Genomic DNA, 26,411 nt, shown 5'->3' on the forward strand with positions numbered 1-26,411 from the left:
AGGTCAAGGTTTCAGTTCATCAACTTGCTTCTGGATTATGTAACCTGGAGGTGGCCCTCTAGAACCGTGTGGGCACCAGCCAAATTGTGTACGGCAGAACACTCTAGAGGTATTCAGTAATTCAGACTTTAAAAAGTGTTGTTTCCTCTCATGTCTTTCTGTGGTGGTGGATATACAAACATACACATGGGATAAAACTGCATAGAACTAAATACACAATACACACAAATGAGTACAAGTATAACTGGAGAAATCTGAATGAGATCAGTGGATGCTATCAACGTCAATATCCTGGTTGTGACATTATACTACGGTTTTGCAAGACGTTACCATTAAGATAAACTGGGTCAAGAGTACATGGGATCTCTATTATTTTTTACAATTGCATTATCTCAAATTTCAATTAAAAAGTGGTGCTTCGACACAGAAACTTTAGGATTCTGCAGGATTCAACTGGTTATTTTCTGAAGAAACCAGGAAGGAAGAGGCTGGGGAAATGAGAAAAAGAGAAGTAGGAGTGAATATGAAACCTCATAATGGAAGAGATTACTGAAAGAACACGGCAATCTCTGAAAATATACACACATATCCTTTCTACTTCAGCTCACAATGTTAAAGAATAAAAGACTGTTACAAAACAGCTAGATCAACTCCTGCATTTTAAAGTTCTGAAAAATGAGGCTCAAAAAATAATTTTCCAAATTTCAAAACTTTTAAAAGGAATAAAAAGGAGACTAGTTTTCCAACTTTGGAATAGGGAAGGAATGCTTAAACAAGACACAAAGCAGTAACCACAAAGTAGCAAAATCCTGACTACATTAAAGCTAAGAATTTCTTTATCAAAAGACATATATATATACACATATATATGGCTACAAACTAAGATATCTGCAAAAAATGTAATCAACAAAGGATTAATCTGATTATGAAAAGGACTCATAATTATAAATCAGTATATGATCAATAACCTAAAAGAAAACAGTTAAAAGACATGAACAAGTATTTCAGAGGGGAAACATAAAGGGCCCAGAAACATATGCAAAGATGCTTAACCTCATTAGTAATCAGAGAACTGACAAATGTAAGACATCAACCAATATCAAAGGCAAAAATATGAAGCAATGGGAACTCATACATTGCTAGTGGTAATTCATATGGTAAAACTACTTCAGAGAACAATTTCACCTCCTCTTGTAAAGTTGCATGTTTCTAGAGTTATTACATGTATTTGTCTTCCTATAGATGTGGCTGAGCATGTGTTTATATATGTGTATCCTACATACATTGGGAGGAACCTCTTTCATAAATATACACTAAAAGACATATTTTTCTGGTCATACAGAAAAAAAAACTGCAAAATAACCTATAAGTTCATCAACAGAAGAATGGATCAATTCTAGTAGATTCCCAAAGTAAAATATTATTATATTATTGAGCAGTGACAATGAACCAACTACAGCTACATGAAAACTTATGAAGAATCTTAGCAATTTAATATTGAGTATAAAAAAAAAAAAAAACAATAACAGTATACTATCTCTATAAGCTCAAGAAATACTGATGATCCAAGAGCCCTCACAGTTCACAGAGGAGGAAACTGAGGACACAGGTTACAAAGCTGAGGCTGGAATTTCTTTTTGTGAACTCCCAGTCACTGAATAATCCTGGACAAGCCATCTGCCCTCTATTTCTTCACCTGTAAAATGAAGAGGCTGGACAATTAAAAGGTCTCTAAGATCCTTTACCAGTTCTAGGACTTCAGTGAACCTTATAGACCATGTAGCAATCCAAGTCCTTCACTTTACAGATGAGATGGTAAGGCTAGAAGACTATGGGCAGTTATAGTAAAGTCTTCTACTCCTGGGCTGTACACACTTTAGATTTGTTCATTCATCTTCACATGATCCTAGGACATAACTGTGATGGTTAATTTTATGTGTCAACTTGACTGCACCACATACTGCCAAATATTTGGTCAAACATTATAGGGGGTTTGTCTGTGAAGGTATTCCTGGATGAGATTAATATCTGAATTGGCAAAGAGAGTAAAGCAGATTGTCCTCCATAACATGAGTGGACCTCATTCAACCAGTTGAAGGCCTAAATAAAACGGAAGGACCAACCAACCCTCCTCTGAGTAAGAGGCAGCTCCTCCTGCCTAACGGCCTTTAAGCTGGGACACTGGTTTAACTGGCCTTGGGACCTGAAGTGAAGCACTGATTCTCCAGAGTATCAAGCCTGCTAGCCTTTGGACTGAAACTTATGCCATCAGCTCTCCAGGTTTTCAGGCCTTTGGACTTGGACTAGAACTACACCACTGGCTCTCCTGGGTCCCCAGCTTGCTGACTCCAGCTCTTAAGACTTGTCAGCCTCCAAAATCACGGAAGCCAATTCTTTGTAAGTTTCTTTTTATGTGTACATATGTCTGTATAAATATATACATGAAGAAACTTACATAGTTACACAGAAATAATACTAAAGTAGTAAATATATAAGTATTTACACACACACACCCCTTATTAGTCATTTTTCTGGAGAATCCTTACTAATACAATAAACAAATGTGTATAATGAACTAAAGTTTGCAAAGCACTTAAAACAGTGTCAGGAATTTACTACTCTGGTTTTAGCTGTTATAATGGTAAGAAGGCAAAGACAAAAAAAAAAAGAAGGCAAAGACAATTCAGAACTAAAACAACTCCATAAACCTGCGGAGTTATCAGTGGGATCAGAGATCAGTAATTCAAGGCACTGAATTTGAAATAGTTATTTTTGTACATAGCCTAACAGAACACAAATGCTTACGTTGAAGGCAAAAAGATAAAAAACTCATTTCAAATTCTGATCCATATAAAATAAAAAGATTATTTCCATTCTCATGTATTAACGGCTTAAATGAGACTCTTAACATTATCATTTCTAACTGTCTGGTACTCACAAAACTGCAATAAATTCACTAAAGATAGTAACATTAAAAGTATTTACTCTTCAATATAACTATTTTTGAAATTTAAAAAACAAATATTTGTGAAACAGCTAGATTAAAAAATTATCAAGAAGACTTACAAAATGAAAGAAATACTTTAATCAATAAATATGATATTTCTTATTTATAGTGAAGTGGGTACTTTTTTGTATTTATTATTATTATGACCGTAGCATGGGACTTGTTGGATCTCAGTTCCCTGACCAGGGATCAAATCCAGGCCCTGGCAGTGAAAGTGCTGAGTCCTAACCACTGGACCAGAAGGGGGATTCTCGAAGTCAGTATGTTTGAAGTATAGTAGCAAACTTCAACTTTTGTGAACTTTAAGTTGGCTTAAAATTCAACATTCAGAAAACTAAGATCATGGCATCTGGTCCCATCACTTCATGGCAAACAGATGGGGAAACAAGGGAAACAGTAGGAGACTTTATTTTGGGGGGCTCCAAAATCACTGCAGATGGTAACTGCAAGCCATGAAATTAAAAGACACTTGTTCCTTGGAAGAAAGCTATGACCAACCCAGACAGCATATTAAACAGCAGAGACATTACTTTGCCAACAAGGTCCGTCTAGTCAAAGCTATGGTTTTTCCAGTAGTCATGTATGGATGTGAGAGTTGGACTATAAAGAAAGCTGAGGACCAAAGAATTGATGCTTTTGAACTGTGGTGTTAGACAAAACCCTTGAGAGTCCCTTGGATTGCAAGGAGATCACACCAGTCCATCCTAAAGGAGATCAGTCCTGAATCTTTATTGGAAAGACTGATGCTGAAGCTGAAACTCCAATAGTTCGGCCACCTGATGCAAAGAACTGACTCCTTGGAAAAGACCCTGATGCTGGAAAAGACTGAAGGCAGGAGAAGAAGGGGACGACAGAGGATGAGATGGTTGGATGGCATCACCAACTCTATGGACATGAGTTTGAGCAAGCTCCAGGAGTTTAGGTAAAGGACAGGGAAGCCTGGCATGCTGTAGTCCATGGAGTCACAAAGAGTAGGATGCAAGTGAGATGAACTGAGCAAACTTCAACAAAGTGAATGTTGAAAATGTGTATACAACAGTGATGCTCATAAAGTTTTTCATTAAGTACATCAGAGAACATTAAATACATTATAGTGAAAAACAGATACTCTTGTATATGTTTAAAACACAGCATTCTAGAGGAAATGAAGTCATTTCTAAAATATGAGTAATGCTTCTTTTTTAACTGAACACAACACTGATGTCTAAAGACTGGACAATTTTACCTCTCAGACAAGCTTTCAAATTCTATGATTATAAATGGGAAATAAGGTTAAAAATACAGACAGTAATCAAATTTCATTTATTCATTCAATTTTTATTGAGCATATTACTACATGTCAGGCACTGAAACATTAGCGATATAGCAATAAGCAAAAATGGTCACTGGAGATGGAAATGGCAACCCACTCCAGTATTCTTGCCCAGAGAATCCCATGGACGGATGAACTGGGTAGGCTACGATTTAGCAACTAAACCACCACCACCACCAAAAATGGTCACAATTCTTACTTTCATGAAACTTACTAGACAGAGGGAAGCTTGATACTATATAGGTTAGCAAACAAATATAATATGCAAATGTAAAGTCAACTGTGATAAAGAGTATAGAAGAAATGTTCATAGTACTATGAGAACCTGGGAACCTGCCATAGCCTGTGGGAAGAATTAGGTACAGCGTCCCTGGGGATGTGAGATTAAGACAAGCCCTGAGACATGAGTAAAAGTTCAGGAACTGACTAAAAGAGAGAGGTTTATCAGACGAGGGAAATAGTATATACTAACGTACTTTGACAGACAGAAGGTAAAAAGTGAGGATGACTTTTTGCAATAATAGAAAAATTTATCCTAAAATCCACATAGCCTTTTCAACAAATGGCACTGGGAAAACTGGATATCCACATGCATAAGAATGAAGTTGGACCTTTAGCTTACACCAAATACAAAAGTCAATTCAAAATGGATTAAAGATCTAAATGTAAGCCCTAAAACAAACAAACAAACAAAAAATCCTAGAAGAAAACATAGGGGAGAAGCTTCATGACTTTGGATTTGGCAATGATTTCTTGGAGATGACACTAAAAAAGCATAGGCAACAAATGCAAAAACAGACAAACGGGACTTCATCAAATTAAAAAACTTCTATGCATCAAAGGAAACAATCAAAAATATAAAAAGAGAAACAAACTATTGAGTGGAAGAAAATATACAGAAAGCATATATCTGGTAAAGGGTTAAGATCTAAGATATAAAGAACTCCTACAACTGGACAACAAAAAAGTACCTGATAAAAAATATGCAAACCACATGAATAGACATTTCTCCAAAGATGATATACAAATGGCCAAAAGTATGAAAAGATGCTCAATGTCACTAATCATCAGAGAAATGCAAACCTAAACCATATAAACACCCATCGGGATGGCTTCTTCCAAACATCACCCTCTCCAAAGGGGGGGGGGGAAGTGTTGGTGAGGATGTGGAGAAACTGGCAGCCTTCTGCAATGGTGATGGGTATGTAAAATGGTGCAGCTACTATGGAAAACAGTACAGATGTACCTCAAAAATTAAACACAAAACCACCATATGATTCAACAATCCTACTTATGCATATATACCCAAAAGAATGAGATCTTGAAATCAGGATCTCAAAGTGATTATCTGCACACTTTTGTGAATAGCAGCAATATTCACAATTGTCAAGAAATGGAAGCAACCCAAATGTCCATCAATAGATGGTTGGATAAACAAAATGCAATACATAAACAGAGTATCATTCAGCCTTAAAAAGGAAGAAAATCATGTCACATGCTACCGCATGGATGAATCTTGAGGCTATTATGCTAAGTGAAATAAAGAAGAAAACTATGTAGGACTCCATTTATATGAGGTCACAATAAGAAAAATATGGCAAAAAAAAAGAAAAGAAAAATATGGTAGGACTTCATTTATATGAGATATCTAAAATAGTCAAATTCCTAAAAACAGAAAGTACAGTGGTAGTTACTAGGGGCTGGGGGGAGTAAGGAATGGGAAATGAGGTGTTGCTGTTTAATGGGTAGAGAGTTTCAGCTGTGTAAGATGAAAAAGTTCAGGAGATCTGTTGAACAACAATGTGAATATACTCAACACTACTGAACTATGAAAAAATAAAGTGAAAGTGAAAGTCACTCAGTCGTGTCAGACTCTTTGTGGCCCCATGGAGTCCATGGAATTTTCCAGGCCAAAATACTGGAGTGGGTAGCCTTTCCCTTCTCCAGGAGATCTTCCCAACCCAGGGATTGAACCCAGGTCTCCCACACTGCAGGCAGATTCTTTACCAGCTGAGCCACAAGGGAAGCCCAACTGAACTATATACTTTAAAAAGTTTAGGATAAATTTTATCTATGTCTTTTAACAGAATTTTTTAAAGTAATAAATACAGAAGAGCTGTGGAAACGTTTGGCAGTTCCTCAAAATGTTAAACATAGAATTAAATATTTAATCCAGCAATTCCAAATCTAGGTACACAGCCAACAGAAATGAAAATATGTCCACACAAAAACATATACAAAAATGTCCAAGGCAGAATTATTATTCATAATAGCAAAAAAATATAAACAATCCAAATGCCCATTAGCTAACAAATGGATAAACAAAATGTGGTATATCTATTTAGTGGAATATTATTCAGTCATAAAAAGGAATAAACTACTGATACATGCTACAATACAAATAAACCTTGAGAACATGCTAAGTGAAATAGGTCAGTCACCTGATACTGGTCAGGTCTTTATCTAGAGAGTACTGGAAAGTCACTGAAGGCTTTCAAATACACATCTGTGAAAGATCCCTTTGATGCTGTGTGGAAGGTGGATTGGAAGAGTGCAGTAGTAGATGAGATCATCTACTGCAATGGTCCAGATAAGTGATAGTGGTAGCTTGGACTTGGATGGTGGTAGGGATGGCAAAGTAGAGAAGTGGATGGATTTGAGAACTCTTTCTGAATTAGAACCTATTGGATTTGCTGAGAACAGATGTAGGAAATAAAGGGAAAGGCGTTATTAAGGATGACTGCTAGGGTTCTCGGAGAAGGCAATGGCACCCCACTCCAGTACTCTTGCCTGGAAAATCCCATGGATGGAGGAGCCTGGTAGGCTGCAGTCCATGGGGTCGCTAAGAGTCAGACACGACTGAGCAACTTCAATTTCACTTTTCACTTTCATGCATTGGAGAAGGAAATGGCAACCTACTCCAGTGTTCTTGCCTGAAGAATCCCAGGGACGGGGGAGCCTAGTGGGCTTCTGTCTGTGGGGTCGCACAGAGTCAGACATGACTGAAGCGACGTGGCAGCAGCAGCAGCAGCAGCTAGGGTTCTAGCTTGAGCTACGAACGGGTGTTCAAAGGAAGCTTTGATTCATATGGATGTTTTCAGAAAAGAAGCCAAAAGTAAATTGTGCACTACATTATAGATCCCTTAATCTATATTACTGCAAGCTACATTAATTATGAAGCTTCAAGAACATCCCCACTGCTTACACAACAGGTGTAACTTACATAATCTGCTCTACCCAGCTGTTATTTATTTGTGACAGCTCCCTCCTGGCTTCTGCTCCCCGTTGAGCTGCAGGATTACTGCATCTTCCCGTATGATTTCCTAATTTATTCTTTGCCCCAAATCATAACACAATTATTTTCTTTTTTGATAACAGATTAAAAAAAAAAAGATTGAAACTAAGAATAACCAGAGATATCACTGAGGTTTTCCATGATCACAGAACTCAAAAATCCTGAAGTAAAGTACTACTTATAAACATTTCCATAAAATTCATTCATTAGCCCAAGAATTTAGACTTCCTTTTGGCAGCCTTTCCTATATAATTATCCTTGACCAAACAGTCTTCACTATGCCTGCTCTTTGGACCTGTGTTACCCAAAAGGATTTTTAAAATTGGCTGCCTATAAGCTAACAGCTAAGCATCACAGAATGGGATGAAGTAATGATGCTAATGAATGTTGGCTGGGACTATGGGTAAATGGATGGAACATGGAGGAGTTGGGGCAGTGACAAAAGTCAGAAAAACTGAAAATCCACGAATTCAGTGACGCTCCAGAGAGGAAACCAGCAAGTGTTGACGCTAAACTGGCAGAAACATCAATACTTCCTGGCTCCCCCACTGGGTGCATCAATTTATCACCGGCAGGCTGCTCTTCTGCTGCAAGCGACAGTGAATACATTCAATGATCTGCAAAGCAATGACCTATCGTCCAGAAGCACGATGTGTACAGCAATGAGAACAAGGTGATGATTGCTGGGAGTTTCAGACAGACTCAGTTCTGCTGCTTGATTAGCTTAATGACCAAGGGTCAGTCATTTCCCTTCTCTGAAAAATACCAGTATTTCCTAATAGTGAAAAAGTTAACCGAGCAGGTCTGACTGCTATTCTTAAAAGTGTCTGCTTACAAGGTTGGTATAGACACAGCTGGTGTCTGGGGATTTGGACGTGGGGAAGGTTCCCACCATCCTAAGTGGTAAGAATAGCTCGCTGTGCCTCAACTGTTGGCACAACGTTATGGTTTATGCTAAATACCTGTTTTCCTTCTGGGAGTCTGAAATTCTGCATGTACCAGGCAGAGGAGGTGTGTCTATGTGACCAGCTCCCAATAAACACCCTGGGCACTGAGTCTCTGAGAAGCTCCCTTTGGAGAAAACACATTGCTGGGAGGAATTAAGCACAACCTGTGTGACTCCACTGGGAGAGGACTGTTGGGAGCTATGCCTGGGTTCCTGCAGACATGGCCTCTTGAGTCTTTTCCCTTTGCTGACTTTGCTTTGGAGCCTTTCTCTATAATAAATCAGAGCTGTGAGGACAACTATATGCTGAGTCTTCTGAGTTTGGCCAGTAAGCCATCGAACCCGGGCATGGTTCTGGGGACCTCTGGCACAATTGGTATGTGCTGAATAGCCTATCAAACTTCAACCATCATGCCAAGTAGGTGTGATGTTCATCCTATAGGTGAAGAAAGGAGACTTCAGAAACAGGAACAGAGTGTACACAGAAAATAAACACTTCAGTGTTTATTGAGTATGTGTGTGAAAGTCACTCAGTCGTGTCTGACTCTTTGCAACCCCATGGACTATACAGTCCATGGAATTCTCCAGGCCAGAATACTGGAGTGGGTAGCCGTTCCCTTCTCCAGGTTATTGAATATGGATGTTCTCCAATTTTTTGTGAACTGAGGAACTACCTGGAGTGCCTGCTAAAAATGCAGTTTCCTGGCACCTATCACCTGAGACTTGGATTCAGTAGGTTTGAGGCTCAAGAATGTCTATTTCTAATAAGCTTCCCAGATGATTCTTCTGCAGGTAGTCTAAGGACCACACTTTGGGGAACAGTTTGATGTACAGGACCTACAGTGCCCAATTCCCAAGCTAGGATGTAAATGGCAAAACCAGGACTTGCACTAACCTTTTTAAACAAGGTTAAGGCTCTTTTCTCAACAAAACTGCTTCCCTCAAACTCCACAATTCCTCTGGTTGCTCTGCCTTCTCACTGCAGGTATCCACCCAGCACCAAATACCAAGTGAAATCCGGAATCCAAATAACGCTCTTGAGAGAGTGAATTCTGCAGCTTTGGTTTTCAAAAAGATTTGATGTGCTGGTGGCAACAGAAAATATAAGCTTATGCATGGGATTTAACAAAAAGAACATGAATTTGTTTATAATTTTAGAAGTTGAGAACAGGATATGGGTTATAGTTTTCTGTGACTGGCCAACAAAGGGGAAGGCACTAAACATAATCTTTTTCGCTGATCGAGAAACTAGCATCAAGTAAATGCTAAAGCTTTTCCTTTTCAAGTGGGTAGGAAAGTATAATTTTTTTTCTCATTTAGAATAAATATAGTGTAGTATTTTGTAACTGAAAGGATGTTATTTTTAGTGCCATGCACTCATTGGTAGCCCAGTCTGAAACACATAAGCTTCTCAGTAGCTGGTCATTTTTCAACGTCTATTACTGACTCAAGACTATGCTATCAATTCAGAAAGTATTTATTGAGCATCTACTGTTTACTTGATGCTGTGCTAAAGGCATAATCATTATCAAGAAAACTGCTGATTTTTTCAATATCTACATGAAAAAGAGACTAGAAAAATATAGCCACACTACTTTATGACAACATATAATGGAGGAGTCTAAAAAAAAATACACGGTATCTGCTTGAACAAGGTAATCTTCACCAATCCTCCCATATTTTATTAAATAAATACAGGGCAAAAAATTGATGACAATCTGTACTTCACAAATACATATTAACCTCCCAAATCTGGATATCCACAGTCCAATATTATCTATAAACCTCAAATAATCAGTAAGTCAGCCAAACCAGCAATCCCTCCACACGCTGCAGTAAGTGTGGGGCTGCCTGCCAATGTACTGGCACAGGGCACCCCACGCCCATATCTGCAGTGCTGAGTACTCATTCATCACTAAACTGCAGTAGTGTTAACATATGCTGCAGTTGTGCTAATGTTTGTTTTACAGTCACCACTGACCTACCCTTATCCCAGGCCAGGAAAGTTAGCGTTGCTGCTGTTGCTGCTGCTAAGTCGCTTCAGTCGTGTCCGACTCTGTGCGACCCCATAGACGGCAGCCCACCAGGCTCCCCCATCCCTGGGATTCTCCAGGCAAGAACACTGGAGTGGGTTGCCATTTCCTTCTCCAATGCATGAAAGTGAAAAGTGAAAGTGAAGTCGTTCAGTTGTGTCCGACTCTTAGCGACCCCATGAACTGCGGCCTACCAGGCTCCTCCGTCCATGGAATTTTCCAGGCGAGAGTACTGGAGTGGGTTGCCATTGCCTTCTCTGAGGTTAGTGTTAAGTGAATGTAAACAAACTTGAAAATAGCACCTACTTCACTTATGGAAGCCTAGAACCTCACTCTGCCCAACCAGAAAATTCCTTCCAATCTGAAGAATTCCAGATGCAAAAGATTATTCCATATAAAGCACTACAGATGTACAGGGAACTCCACCACCTTGAGGGGGGAAGAAAAGTGTTTTTCATTTGTGTCCCATGCTTCCACCTCTTTGGGAGAACTTATACCAGGTTAAACAAGCAGTCAACCTTAATGATTTTTTCCCATCACTCAACAAACCAGTATTTGAATTCACTCATGAGCTAGTTCTCTGCACATCATCCAGAGGCGGGGATGTTAGTTATGGTTCTCTAGGGGCCACTAGTAGCTCAGATGGTAAAGAATCCGCCTGCAATGCAGGAGACCCTGGCTGGATTCCTGGGTTGGGAAGATCCCCTGGAGGAGGGCATGGCAACCCACTCCAGTATTCTTGCCTGGAGAATCCCCATGGAAAGAAGAGCCTGGGCTACAGTCTATGGGGTCACAAAGAGTCGGACATGACTGAGTGACTAAGCACAGCACAGGGGCCACTGGCTACACTTTACCTTTCAGAACCCACTGCACAGTCACTGGTCAACCGGCAGCCTACATGAGGAAACAAGCTCACCTGGATAGTTGTATCAATATGAAATTGGCCAGCTTTACCTGCTCAAATCTCACTTCTGCTAAAAGCTCGTTAAGAGCACTGGAAACTACCTGATTTATAGGCACTCAGTATCACCCACTAAAGGGTTGAATTATGCACAATAATCATAAACAGAAGGAGCAAACAGTAAACCCTTATAGGTGTTCAGAAGACATTCTGAGTTTTATGTTGCTGAATCAGTAAAACCCAGATCAGGATTTTAAAAAAAGACAAAACTTGTTTTCAGGTTATTTAATATTTACTTCAAGTAGTAGTGATTCATTTCTAAATAGGTGTCCCACTTTACAGAGAATCAGACTAACATCTATTTGCAAAAGAGCCCTTTGTGATGTCTAGGTCATATTGAAGGTGTCAAATGCGACAAATTCCTTTTCATCTGAAATCCAAACAACCAGAAAATAATCGAAATTGTTCACTCTATTTCTGGTAGAAAGACAAACAAGTAAGTATATAATAGTAACTTATTCACAAAAAAGCAAGTTGCATGGTTTGTCACAAATGTGTTACAGAGCAGTCACCATGTCCTCTAAATCCACAGCCGTGTACGTAATGACCGTCAACGCTCATGAAGACAGGGAGTTTGTCTTGCTCACCAATGTGTCCCAGGGCCTACTATAGTGCCCAGTACATAACAGATGTTCAGTGAATATTTGTTGAATGAAATAATGCTCTTCAAGATCATAAAATGGTGTAATCATCTAAGAGATTATACTATGGTCAGTATAGATGTATTTATTCTAATAGTTTAAAAATTGGTAATCAGTGCACACCAATGTTTAGGTTCTGATCATAGTTCCAATATGGAGGGGTGTCCCCACACCAACAAGCAATTCTCAGACATCACCTGAGTGTCCCATAATTCAACTTATAGGCAAGAGTACTGGAGTGGGTTGCCATTGCCTTCTCCAATTTCTGACTAGAGGTAGCATCAGATACCCCAGGTTAGGCACTCAGTCCCACAGGACTCCCCCAACCAGCCACTTCATACACCAGCAGCAGGTCCAGGTTATCAGCTGTGTTTCTGACCAACTGACTACAAACTGGGCTTCCCAACAACCTCCACCTTGGGTTTCAGACACCAGCCTCCATCCAGGTTGTTAGCAGTACTTTTGACTGACTGACTATAAATCAGAAGTTCCACTAGAGTGGCTTACAGAACTCAGAGAATCACTTTACTTCCTAGATCACTGGTTTATTATACAAGGATCAGCCAAATGGAGGAGATGCATAGGGCAAGGAATGGGGAAAGGGCACAGAGCTTCTGTGCTCTCTCTAGGAGCACAGCGTGCTCTTCGCAAATCTCCAACCTGGAAGCTCTCCAAACCCTGTTTTTTGGGGGGGTTTATATAGGCTTCATTAATAGGCATGACTGACTAACCCCATTGGTCACTGGTGACTCAATCACCAGGCCCTCTCCAATCCCCAGAAATCAGGGGAGTGGAACTGAACCCTCTAATCAAAGGGTTGGTTTCCCTGGTGACCAGCCGCCAACCAGAGATGCTTTCCCAATTCACGTTATTAACATTATAAAACATACCTTTATTGTTCTCAAAGTCGGAAATGCCAAGGGTCTTAGGAGCTCTGGGCCAGAAACAGGCAAAGACCAAATACACATATATATTTGTTATTATAAATCACAGTACCACACCCAATTAACTGGAACTCCTCATTTTTAACCATTTTTCATAAGAATTTCATAAATACCACTATGAGCAGAAGCTATTATTTATGTGAAACATAAAAATTTTTCATTCAAATATTTATCAAACACCTACTATGCACCAGGCACTGTGCCAACTGTCCCTGACCCCAGCAGCCTTCAACGTCTAGGGCAGCCTTTTTCAACTGGAATCCCTCATCTACAGTTGCATGCACAGGAGATAAGTATAACATAAAACAGATTCTCTAGGGCATTAGGAATGGATTCTCTCCCAGTGGAGAAAGACTAATGTAAAGTGCCACAGAAATTAAAAGGAAATGACAGGGGCTTACCTGGTGTCCAGTGGTTAAGACTGCGGTTCTACCATAGGAGATGCGGATTTGATCCCTGGTGGGGGAAGTTCTTTATGCCGGGAAAAGGGACCCCCGCCCTCAAAGAAATTACAATACGATAATAAAAGTTTGCTTTTAATAGGGGCAAATTCACCTGTTAAACCCAGCCATGGGGACTTCCTGGGTAGTCCTCTGGCTGGGACTTTAAGCTCCCAAAGCAGGGAGCCCGGGTTTGATCCCTAGTCTGGGAACTGGATCCCAGGTGCCACAACTGATGCCCAGTGCAGCCAAAATAAATAATTAATTTTTTAAAAAATCCAGCCATGTATGAACTACCTGGTAGGGGCAAAGATGAACAGGCTATTTGTAATGTTGGAGTAAATGCAAAAATACTGCACTACATACATTCAGATAACTTGCTAAACATAATAAAACTGTTAAATATTTTCCATGCACAGCAATGTCAGGCTGAGGATTTTAGTAAAGTGAAACAAGAAAAAAAAAGTATAATTACTCTGATAATATTAATTCAAAGAGAAAACAAAAAACCTTGCTCCAAAAAGACCCCCAAATTACCTGAATTTTATTCACTGTCTCCATATACTGCTTCACTAAATTGGTCTTGCCTTGGACTTGAGGCAGCAGACAGATGGGCCCCAAGCTGAGCAGCTGGAGTTTGTCCCCTGTGGACAGATACTCCAAGACAAAGATAACAGCCAGAGCAGAGGAGCTGCCCAGATAAGAGATAGACCACACATTCCTCATTCTCGAGGTCAAGGAGGCCTTCCCGACTACACAGGCACAGAAAGCCTCCTCGGATGTCAAAAGGGAGGGGATGCACCCCACAGTAGGCAATGTCAACCTACCCAGAGGCCTCTTCACTAGACTCCATCTTGGCTAAGAGAAGTGGGTGCACACATGGGAAGATACTGAGAAAAACCAAACTGCAGACTCAGAGCCAGGCAGAGCAAGATTATGAGGCAAAGGAAACCTGGAAGAAATACCCCATGTAAGTGATTCAAACTAACACAAGGGCACAGCTCTCTCTCTGAGCCCACCTATGTATGTCTATCCACACGTACACTTTTTCCTCCTAATAAACACTTTACTTATTTCACTACTTTCTGTCTCTTTGTGGCAATTCATTTCTACAAAGCCAAAGGGCCAGGGTCTTGTCACAGGCCACTGGCCCTGGTGGTCTAGTGGCCAGGATTCAGTGCTCTCATTGCTGCCACCTGCCTTCAATCTCTGGCCCCAAACGGAAATCCTTCTTCAAGCCACTGCAGGCAAAGGCCACCAGAGATCAGACTCAAAGAAATACATTAGCTACCTATTTCATTATTCTGAATATTTTTTTATCTTATTTTGAATTTTCCTTAAAATACCTTATGCAGTCAACTTCTTTCCAGTCCTGGGTGTCTTCGACAGATACAACATTTTCTATATGATGATATTACTATATGCTGCATTCTTTATGGAGCCAAAACAGTTTGAGAGCTACTAGAATCAAAGAGATAAGTTTTTTCCCAGTATTTCAACTCGAAACTTAAGCTTTTATATGTCAATGATCTAGAAATTCACACCTAGTTAATATCATTCTCTGACAGGCTAGTTAAATAGCATCCACCTGGCCAAGTCCCCTGAACTACTTTATCAAGTAATGTCTTGTTTGTTAGCATGAAATAAGTGAATAAGCCAAATGGGGGGAATTCTTGTTGTTTAGATTCTCATTAAACCTTTCAACTCATGTGAAAATGCTAGTGTAATCACTATGAAACTCACGAAGAGTAAAAGATAGAATGAAAGTCCCTGATGCTTAAGTCTCAATTAGTCCAAACTTCCAATTAAACATTCTTTTAAAGGAAAGTAAATTGTACAGAAAAAACTACCATTGTTTATTTTATTTATGGAGACTGGAGATGTTGACTGGGAATAGGCTATATCGTTTTTATTATACTCTCAGACATCCCAACTCTTAAATCTTTTAAGACATCCCCTACATACCTAAATCCGAAAATCCTACACCAAATCCACCAATTTCTTTCTACCACAAAATTGTCAGGAGAAAAGTCATAATTCATCAAAAAGGAAATACAACTTTTTAATGGCAAAGACATCAAGGCTGTGTCTTTAGAAAATGCAATGAATCACTATTTCTTTTAGCTCAAGCTAAAGAACTTTCCCTTATGGCAGAAAGTGAAGAGGAACTAAAAAGCCTCTTGATGAAAGTGAAAGAGGAGGGTGAAAAAGTTGGCTTAAAGCTCAACATTCAGAAAACGAAGATCATGGCATCTGGTCCCATCACTTCATGGGAAATAGATGGGGAAACAGTGGAAACAGTGTCAGACTTTATTTTGGGGGGCTCCAAAATCACTGCAGATGGTGACTGCACCCATGAAATTAAAAGACACTTACACCTTGGAAGGAAAGTTATGACCAACCTAGATAGCATATTAAAAAGCAGAGACATTACTTTGTCAACAAACGTCCATCTAGTCAAGTGGTCATGTATGGATGTGAGAGTTGGACTGTGAAGAAAGCTGAGCGCTGGAGAATTGATGCTTTTGAATTGTGGTGTTGGAGAAGACTCTTGAGAGTCCCATGGGCTGCAAGGAGATCCAACCAGTCCATTCTAAAGGAGATCAGTCCTGGGTGTTCTTTGGAAGGAATGATGCTAAAGCTGAAACTCCAGTACTTTGGCCACCTCATGTGAAGAGTTGACTCATTGGAAAAGACTCTGATGCTGGGAGGGATTGGGGGCAGGAGGAAAAGGGGACGACAGAGGATGAGATGGCTGGATGGCATCATGGTCTCAATGGACGTGAGTCTGAGTTGGTGATGGACAGGGAGGCCTGGCGTGCTGAAATTCATGGGGTCACAAAGAGTCAGACACAACTGAGCGACTGACCTGAACTGAAAGAACTTTCTCTTTCAAAACTGGAGAACCTGGGCCTGGAGAAATAAATGGCATTTTTAAAATGATTCGGCATATACTGCTGCTGCTGCTGCTGCTGCTGCTGCTAAGTCACTTCAGTCGTGTCCGACTCTGTGCAACCCCATAGACGGCAGCCCACCAGGCTCCCCTGTCCCTGGGATTCTCCAGGCAAGAATACTGGAGTGGGTTGCCATTTCCTTCTCCAATGCATGAAAGTGAAAAGTGAAAGTGAAGTCGCTCAGTCGTGTCCGACTCTTAGCGACCCCATGGACTACAGCCTACCAGGCTCCTCCATCCATGGGATTTTCCAGGCAAGAGTACTGGAGTGGGTTGCCACTGCCTTCTCTACTGAGCTGTAAAAGATGATAGTACTTCCCATGTTAGGTTTAAAATCTAAGTGAAAGTTGCTCAGTCGTGTCTGACTCTTTGCAACCCCACGGACTATACAGTCCATGGAATTCTCAGGCCAGAATACTGGGTAGCCTTTCCCTTCTCCAGGGAATCTTCCCAACCCAGGGATCGAACTCAGGTCTCCTGCACTGCAGGCCAATTCTTTACCAGCTGACCCACAAGGGAAGCCCCTAAAATGTAAAGCCCTGTCCTAACATGTAGTAGCTAGTTTTCAGTGACCAAGAACTACAATCAACATCACTGGAATTTATATCACATTCAAAGTCAAATTCAGATGTACACAGGTACACAAGAAAAACACTTAATTTTGAAAGGAATTCATAGCCCCATCTCCAAAATATAAAAGCACACAACTTAGACTACATCTATATTGCTGTGCAAGACAAAGACAAACCTAAATCTTTAGTTGTATCCTTCTAGTGATGTAAATGGGAGTGCCACTCAGTCTCTACCAAGAAAAAGATGAGGACAGCATTTTGCTTACTGACTAGGGGAGCTAAAAACCGCCCCCCACCAATTATTTCTGAAGTCATTCTTTAGCAGTATTTGATAGTATATTTCACATTCCGTCCAAGGGTTTGCAAATTAATTCCTTGCCCTAGGCCTAGGGCTCAGATACAACTCCTGAGAAGCTTTCAGTTCACTGCACTGGTAGAAATTCTGGAGAGTTAACCAGAGTCATGGTTGCTCAGGAAAATGTGAGCAGTCGAGTATTCCAGCCGAAACAATGAGGTCAAAGCTCCTTTCAGTGTAAGTATATTCTCTGCAGAGATCTTGGACGGGGATGCAAAGTACTAGCCTCAAAACCTGCAGGCTGGCACCTCAACAACTGCTGCAAATTCTACTGCATGCCCTGCCTTCCCCAGCCAGCACTGCTTCCTTACTAGACTCAAACAACACAGACCACTCTGAGCAAAAGAAAGATGAAGGGGGCTTTTAGACTGATATTTTTAGACTGGTTGTTTGGTTTCAAATGTTCAAATCCTTAAAAAAGGGGGGGGGGATGTCATCATCTCAATGTTGAGCTACCGAATATATTACAAACCACAGTCCAGTTGTTTTCCAGTATAAGAATGCCATGTGAAAAGATTATCCTCTTTCCAAATATTACAATTAGTCCTCTTTGTCACCTTTCCTTTTCTAACACCCCCAAACAACACTCAGGATCACAAGAATCTACATGAAATAGAACTATGAAGCACAATGCTTTTTACCTTCTCAGGCTAAATGTGAGAAACCAATTTTAGTCACTTGCTTTAGCAAAGCATACAGTACAAGCCAATTCCTACGGATTTCAAAATCCTGATAGGCACAACCTCTATTGCTGTGCCACAGGTAAACCTGCTCCAATTTCATAAGACATGCCTCTGGTGAGGTAAACCTTTAGAAAAACATTAACAGCACTCTTGTGATAATAATAGCCTAGAAGGGGACATACAATTACTTCGTTTAGCCAGGGTACATTTGTGAAAGTTTCAAATGCAGAAAAAATAACGAGAGCAAATTCATCCGATGCGTGAAAAATACTAGCAATGCTTCGATTACGAATAATTGCAGGAAAACAGCCAAACCGACAAGTTCTTTAACAGAGCACTCAACCATTTCTCCTAAGGCCAGAAAAAACATTTATTGACGAATCCTTCCTTTCACATTACTGGCAGAAATAAAATCCTATTCCCGCCACCTCATCTTGCAATTAAGGAAGTTGCTACTAATAGCAGCATAGAAGTAGATGGTCCCGGTTTCACTCCATTCTTCACGTACCATCTAGGAGTGAACAGGTTACTCAAGAAAGTCAGTAATCGGTTTTCCGGGTGCCAAACTCCCTCGGCAATAAAATTCCCTTTTCTGGGGATCGGGGAGGCGGGGGTCGACGTGGACTGAGGAGTCCAGCCGCAGCTCGCCTCCTCCCCCGGGTCAGGGTCTGGGGCGTTCGGGGCTCGGCGAGGCTTCAGCCCCGGCGCTCGCCTGGCAGCGACGGTGCAGCCTCCTCGCGTCTCCACCTCGACTCAGCCCACCCCGACGACCGCCCTCGCTTTTATTAAACCCTCAAGGTGAGAGGTTCAGGCTGGGTCTCCAAAGTTTGCCCGGCCTCGGGTGAGCAGCCGGCCAAGCCCCGGGCCAGGCTGAGGCCGGCCCCAGCCGCCCACCCCTCAGCCCCCAGGGCTTTTTTGGACCACGGTGACAGGTCTAGGTTTACCTCCATGTGCTCCTGGCATAGGAAACAAAAGAAAGCAACCTCCCTGATAATAAAACGCCATCTTCGAGTAACTGGCACACCGAGGGACCCCTGGGTCGGAAACCCCCGGGGGTCCCCCACCATCCAGCTCGGAGGGCGCCCCCCACCCCCAGTCCGAGGCAGTTTGTAAGGAACAGCCCAGGGAAGCTCCGGATAAATGGGCCGGGGTCGGGGTGGGGTGGCGGGGTGCTCCGAGAGCCTTATCTGACTCCCCACCCCGACCGCCCCGGGCAGCGTCATTTCAGTGAAAATGTAAGAGCGGGCGCCGCTGGTGTCTCCCAGAGACGCACTCTTCCCCTCAGGAAACTGTTCTGAAGGACCGGGCGAAGGGGCTGGCGAGCAAGCGAACCGACACGCGGGGAGCCGCAGCGAGTGTACTTACAAAACGATTTAAGCTCCGGCGGAACATCGCGTCGAAGGCTGCCGGTCGCCGTGCTGGACTCTACTGGGCTGTCTGAGAAGGCGCCGTCCACACACGACACTGCGGCGTGGGCCGGCGGCGCGAAACGGTCGGCGAGGCTCGCGGCCCCGCCAACCGCCGGCCCTCCGAACTCCCCCCGCCCCCCTCGGCCCCCGCCCCACCTCACTCACCCCCCCGCCCCGCCCCGCGCCGGGGGCGGTGGCCCCGCCTCTCCCGCAGCAGCCCGTGGAGATAGCGAGCCGAACGCGCGGGGGACGGATGGCGGAGGAGCGCTAGGCTCCTCCCGCGGGAGGGGGACGCCCAGAGCTCTCCACCAGCGCCGGGCTCGGAACCCCGCCGTCTGCACTCTTCCCTGCCGCGGAGCCACCGCCCGCTTTTCCGCGGTCAGCCCGCGTGCGCCCGCCCCGCTCGCGGCCACGGGGACCCTCCCGAGGCGCCCCGCGCCTCACCTCGCCTCAGCCCGACACTACTTCCCTGGCTCGTGCGGAAGCCGCAGCCTACCCTGCCCCGGCCCTAATTCGTCCGCCGCTCCGCTTCGCTCACAGCCCCTCCTCGGTCCGCGGCAGCCGCGCCGGCCGTCCCGCACTCGGGCCGGGGAGCCACGGTGCAGCCTGCCGGCCCGCCCCGAACCCGCCAGGCAACCGGGCTCCCCGCTCCCGGCGGGGCGGAGCCGGGCTTTGCGTGAGGAGCCGGGACCGGCGGGGCGCTGTGGAGACCCCAGCGCGGGCGGGGCGCGGGCTGGGGGACTAATTATAAGAGCCCCCCTCCTCGTGTGCCGAGGCGCGGATCTCCCCACTACCCTCGCTTCACTCAGCTACCTACGCGCCTTTCCCTCCTCAGGTTTTTTCTTGTCCTGTCTCCCCACCTAAACCATCTCACTTCCACTTTCTCTCTGAGGTTGTAAAGTCAGGCTTTGTGTCGCCGCTGCTGCGCAGCGGGGCGGGATTTCCCTGCCACCCCCAAGCCCCCCTTCCCGCCTATACCCCAAGCCCCTCCCTCTAGCCCCGCCCATTCGCTTCTCGCAGAGCATCCTGGGAGTTGTAGTCCCTCCATGCCTCCGATTCCGCCTAGTACCGTAGGCTGGGAGCTCCCCCATTCGCCCGCTCTGGGTTTGCCCAGAGGGTTGAAGGAGGAAGTGGCTGAGACCTCAGGGCTGAACCGCGGTTCTCGGCTCGGGTTGGAAGTGGAGGCCACTAGCGCTCTTTAGATTCCCCGCGGTGGGAAATGTGAAAAGGATCGGTGAGGCAAAGCCACGAATGCCCGGAACCTTCCCTGGGACGCGAAAAATTGTGCACCAGGAAACGCTCTACCCCCTCGGCTCCTAGTTTAGAATTGGAGTTTGCGAAACTTTAAACATTACGTAGGAAAGCCGAAGCTAAAATTGCCTTGAGACTGGCCATCCCAACGCCCACGTCGCTCGGTTTGCACCGCCCTTTAACGGCGTGCCCCGAGGCTGCTGGAGCAGAATGTAGATTCCTCTGCAAAAGTAAAGAAGAAATTAGTCGAAGGAGATCAGAGGCATTAATAGGAGCCTCCGCCGCGGCACCGTCTCCTGCCAGCGAAGCGCTGGGGACAGGGCCAGCTGCACCGCGGGCCTCCCCTGGGGGTCGTGAAGGGCCTTTAATGCTGGGCACGGGCACTTCTCCTTTCCCCTCTGGGGTTTAGATCCATTTCAACAGATCTTTCCTGGGCATTTTCTTTGTACTCGGCTGTGTTAGGGGCTGGATACAGCGAATTCTGAAAAGACCTCCCCAGCGTGGGGCGGGGGAGGGGTGCCCCACTGTGGTAAGGGGCTACTCACCTGCAAAAACAGCAGGTTAGAAAGTCCTGACTGCTAGATGAGAGGCTTCAAGTGCTGAGAGCACCGGTGCACCTCAAAAGGGGGTCTGGGAAGCTTTCTCGAAAGCACTGGAGGTTAAACTGGACCTTGCTATGTGAGAAGGCTTTAGAAGGAGCGCCGTGGGCAAAGTCCAGGGTGGAGGGAGGGGTCAGCGGGGACGTGCCAGATGATCTAAGAAAAACAACACACACTCTGGGCAGATGCCCAGGATGTGTGCGCAGGCATGGCTCCGAGAGAACTCGAAAACCCATTCAGTTCAGTTCAGTCACTCAGTCGTGTCTGACTCTTTGGGACCCCATGAATCACAGCTCACCAGGCCTCCCTGTCCATCACCAACTCCCGGAGTTCACTCAAACTCACGTCCATAGAGTTGGTGATGCCATCCAGCCATCTCATCCTCTGTTGTCCCCTTCTCCTCCTGCCCCAATCCCTCCTAGCATCAGGGTCTTTTCCAATGAGTCAACTCTTCACATGAGGTGGCCAAAGTATCAGAGTTTCAGCTTTAGCATCAGTCCTTCCAATGAACACCCAGGACTGATCTTCTTGAGAATGGACTGGTTGGATCTCCTTGCAGTCCAAGGGACTCTCCAGAGTCTTCTCCAGCACCACAGTTCAAAAGAATGAATTCTCCAGCACTCAGCTTTCTTCACAGTCCAACTTTCACAATCCATACATGACCACTGGAAAAACCATAGCCTTGACTAGATGGACGTTTATTGGCAAAGTAATGTCTCTGCTTTTTAATATGCTATCTAGGTTGGTCATAACCTTCCTTCCAAGGAGTAACCCTCTTTTAATTTCATGGGTGCAGTCACCACCTGCAGTGATTTTGGAGCCCAGAAACGTAAAGTCTGACACTGTTTCCACTGTTTCCCCATCTATTTCCCATGAAGTGATGGGACCAGATGCCATGATCTTCGTTTTCTGAATGTTGAGCTTTAAGCCAACTTTTTCACCCTCCTCTTTCACTTTCATCAAGAGGCTTTTTAGTTCGTCTTCACTTTCTGCCATAAGGGTGGTGTCATCTGCATATCTGAGGTTATTGATATTTCTCCCGGCAATCTTGATTCCAGCTTGTGCTTCTTCTAGCTCAGAGTTTCTCATGATGTACTCTGAATATAAGTTAAGTAAGCAGGGTGACAATATACAGCCTTGATGTACTCCTTTTCCTATTTGGAACCAGTCTGTTGTTCATGTCCAATTCTAACTGTTGCTTTCTGACCTGCATACAGGTTTCTCAAGAGGCAGGTCAGGTGGTCTGGTATTCCCATCTCTTTCAGAATATTCCACAGTTTATTGTGATCCACACAGTCAATAAAGCAGAAATAGATGTTTTTTTGCAACTCTCTTGCTTTTTCCATGATCCAGTGGATGTTGGCAATTTGATCTCTGCTTTCTCTGCCTTTTCTAAAACCAGCTTGAACATCAGGAAGTTCATGGTTCACGTATTGCTGAAGCCTGGCTTGGAGAATTTTGAGCATTACTTTACTAGCGTGTGAGATGAGTGCAATTGTGTGGTAGTTTGGGCATTCTTTGGCATTGCCTTTCTTTGGGATTGGAATGAAAACTGACTTTTTCCAGTCCTGTGGCCACTGCTGAGTTTTCCAAGTTTGCTGGCATACTGAGTGCAGCACTTTCACAGCATCATCTTTCAGGATATGAAATAGCTCAACTGGAATTCCATCACCTCCACTAGCTTTGTTCATAGTGATGCTTTCTAAGGCCCACTTGACTTTACATTCCAGGATGTCTGGTTGTAGGTCAGTGATCGCTTTCTAAGGCCCACTTGACTTTACATTCCAGGATGTCTGGCTGTAGGTCAGTGATCACACCATCGTGATTATCTTGGTCATGAAGCTCTTTTTTGTACAGTTCTTCTGTGTATTCTTGGCACCTCTTCTTAATATCTTCTGCTTCTGTTAGGTCCATACCATTTCTGTCCTTTATCGAGCCCATATTTGCATGAAATGTTCCCTTGGTATCTCTAATTTTCTTGAAGAGATCTCTAGTCTTTCCCATTCTGTTGTTTTCCTCTATTTCTTTGCATTGATCACTAAGGAAGGCTTTCTTATCTCTCCTTGCTATTCTTTGGAACTCTGCACTCAGATGCTTATATCTTTCCTTTTCTCCTTTGCTTTTCGCTTCTCTTCTTTTCACAGCTATTTGTAAAGCCTCCCCAGACAGCCATTTTGCTTTTTGCATTTCTTTTCCATGGGGCTGGTCTTGATCCCTGTCTCCTGTACAATGTCATCAACCTCTATACATAGTTCATCAGGCACTCTATCAGATCTAGTCCCTTAAATCTATTTCTCACTTCCACTGTATAATCATAAGGGATTTGGTTTAGGTCATACCTGAATGGTCTACTGGTTTTGCCTACTTTCTTCAATTTAAGTCTGAATTTGGCACTCAGGAGTTCATGATCTGAGCCACAGTCAGCTCCCGGTCTTGTTTTTGTTGACTGTATAGAGCTTCTCCATCTTTGGCTGCAAAGAATATAATCAATCTGATTTTGATGTTGACCATCTGGTGATGTCCATGTGTAGAATCTTCTCTTGTGTGGTTGGAAGAGAGTGTTTGTTATGACCAGTGCATTCTCTTGGTAAAACTCTGTTAGCCTTTGTCCTGCTTCATTCCGTACTCCAAGGCCAAATTTGCCTGTTACTCCAGGTGTTTCTTGACTTCCTACTTTTGCATTCCCCATTAGGATCTTCAGAAACACCTGGGAAGTCTGCACTTGATAGTGTGAGCCACTAGTAGCCCGTCCTCATTGCCTTAAGTGCAGGGCACATAAGGTAGGTTCCCAAACTGTCCTGGTTGCCTAGAAGTAAAACCGTCCATTTCCACTTCTTTCTCTATTGTGGTTCCTTGCATTTACTTACCCTTGAGGCCATGTCTAATGATTTTTAAGATTTATGTTAGATGTCTATTAATCTGCTGTTGTTTAGTCCCTCAGTCCCCGCCAGGCTCCTCTGTCCATGGGATTTTCTGGACAAGAATACCGGAGTAGGTTGTCATTTCCTTCTCCAGGAGATCTTCCCAACCCAGGGATCTAACCTGTGTCTCCTGCATTGGCAGGGTTATTCTTTAACACTAAACCACCTGGGAAGCCCAATCAGATATTAGGATATTTTGTTATATTGGCAAAATGGATCTTAGATTTTGGTCTCTAATATTTCAAAGGTGTATTTTCAAATAGAAAAGGTTTTGCTGACTACTTTTGTTGAGGAGAATGACTAACGTAATTTAATACACTTATTGTTTGTTGAATACCTACTATGTGGCAGGCACTGTTCTAGATATTGACTGGAATTTGTGGGTTGAAGAGGTTGTTGTCAATTGTTCTAGGCAAAGTGTAGAATCCTTATCAATAAGAGACATTGTTATCAGTGAAATAGGTAATAGAAAATGAATTTAGACATTTGGATATGCAAGTGCTTACTAGTAAATAATAAGTAATATCTTTCCATATGCAATTTGTGAAATAAATTTTAAAAATGTACTTAGCTTATAGATTCAAACAGACCAACTTAAAAAACTTTAGAGAACTGGATATTGGTTTTCGGTGTTCTCTCACACATCATTGTGTGAGTATTTTCTCATATACCATTGCCATTTTGTCCAGCTTAAAAACAAACCTTTTAGGATCTCCCAAGATATAGAAATATTGTTGGTCAAATTTTCATTTGTTACTGTAATTCCACCGTCTCTCCCTCATCTTCCTAGTTTGTTGCATCACAACACCTATATTCATGGGTCCAGACTAATTTGCTTGACTATAAAAATGCAATCCCACAAAAATCAAATATGCTCAGCAAAACCTGCAGTTTATGCAAGGTAGTTTCTTTCCGTATCCAAGTGCAACCTGAATAAGAGTTACTCTCACACACATTCAGATTACTTTGTGAGTTTTTGGGTTTTTTTTAGACAAGAAGAAATTATTTTTGTTCTTTTCAGTGCCTCTTCACAGCTTCCAAAGAAGACCCAGGTGTTGTAGGAAGCTGTTGTCAATGGCTATGAAAAGCAGACCATCAGCCAGCATTTTCATTCGGCCAGTTCCATAAACAGAACTGCAAAAACTAACTTCCGGCTGTCTGAACTGTCAGACCCCATGGTATATAACACCAACTCTCATGGTGCCTCAGCTGACTGCAGCTGAAGCCCCAGGCTCCTTGTAGGCAGGAGTTCAGAGGAAGCAGTCTCCTGTCCTTTTTACCATCTCAACTTGACTAGAGCTAGTGCATGCCGTCCCAGAAACGGAAGGGAAACTGTTCTTCCTTGACCGTTTCAATTCTGCTGCCCTATTTCTGTGCAAGCCCCTCGGTCGCTTCAACCCCTCAGAAATCTCACCATGGCAAGTGGGTAGACCATCCAGTGGGGACCGGAGGCTGTCCAGGCTTGGGAAGGAGGGAGGCAAACTGCTTCTGGGATCAATTGGTTGGTCAGCAATTCGGGGATTCAGCAGGAGGGTGAGGAGGAGCGGGAGGAGGAGTCCCCTCCTCCATCTAATACTAAAAAAAAAAAAAAAGAAAAAAAAAATTGAAGCTGTTATATGAGCATGCCTATCACTGCCATCAGCAAGTTAAAGAAATTCCAAGGTTTCTGCTGAGCTTTTGAAAGTACCTCACAAGACTACCTTTTGCCCATCTGAAATTTTGTTCTCCCTTACAAAGCTGCCCTTAACGTTTCCTTGAAACCAGTTTTACCCGTATCTTTCTAACTCTTGGCCCTCCCCAGTCCATTCCCCACCCTGCAATCATAGAAATCTTTAGAAGGCAAATCAGATAAAATCATTCCCCTGCTTATGACTTTTCAGTAGCTTCTCATTGGTTTCAGGATAAGGCTCAGATCTTGCCTGGACCTCAGCTTCAAGGCTCTGAATTCTCTAACCCCTGTTTTCCTTTCTAGCTCCTGGTGAGCCTTCTTTCCCCATGATGCACCAAGCTCCATCCTCTCCACTGGCTGCCTTTTATTCCTTGAGTTCCCAAAGTTCCTTTTCCCCTGAGAGCCTTTGCACTTGCAACC

At 43.3% G+C, this 26,411-nt stretch overlaps 1 protein-coding gene across 6 annotated transcripts in view; it reads right to left on the reverse strand.

Moving 5' to 3' along the window:
• Nucleotides 1-20,131, reverse strand: part of ATP11C (ATPase phospholipid transporting 11C) — a 169,078-nt gene extending 148,947 nt beyond the window's left edge. For 4 of the 6 annotated variants that reach the window (XM_070365485.1, XM_070365489.1, XM_070365487.1 and 1 more), the window contains exon 1: nucleotides 19,508-19,693. In XM_070365485.1, the coding sequence (XP_070221586.1) occupies nucleotides 19,508-19,534 (27 nt within the window). In that variant the 5' untranslated portion in view covers nucleotides 19,535-19,693. Of the gene's footprint in view, nucleotides 1-19,507; nucleotides 19,694-19,995 lie in introns of those variants that run through there. The other 2 variants (XM_070365486.1, XM_070365488.1) reach the window with 2 other exon arrangements.
• Nucleotides 20,132-26,411: the final 6,280 nt, after the last annotated feature.

Source organism: Bos mutus, chromosome X, assembly GCF_027580195.1.
Source record: "Bos mutus isolate GX-2022 chromosome X, NWIPB_WYAK_1.1, whole genome shotgun sequence".
Taxonomy (NCBI): Eukaryota; Metazoa; Chordata; class Mammalia; order Artiodactyla; family Bovidae; genus Bos; species Bos mutus.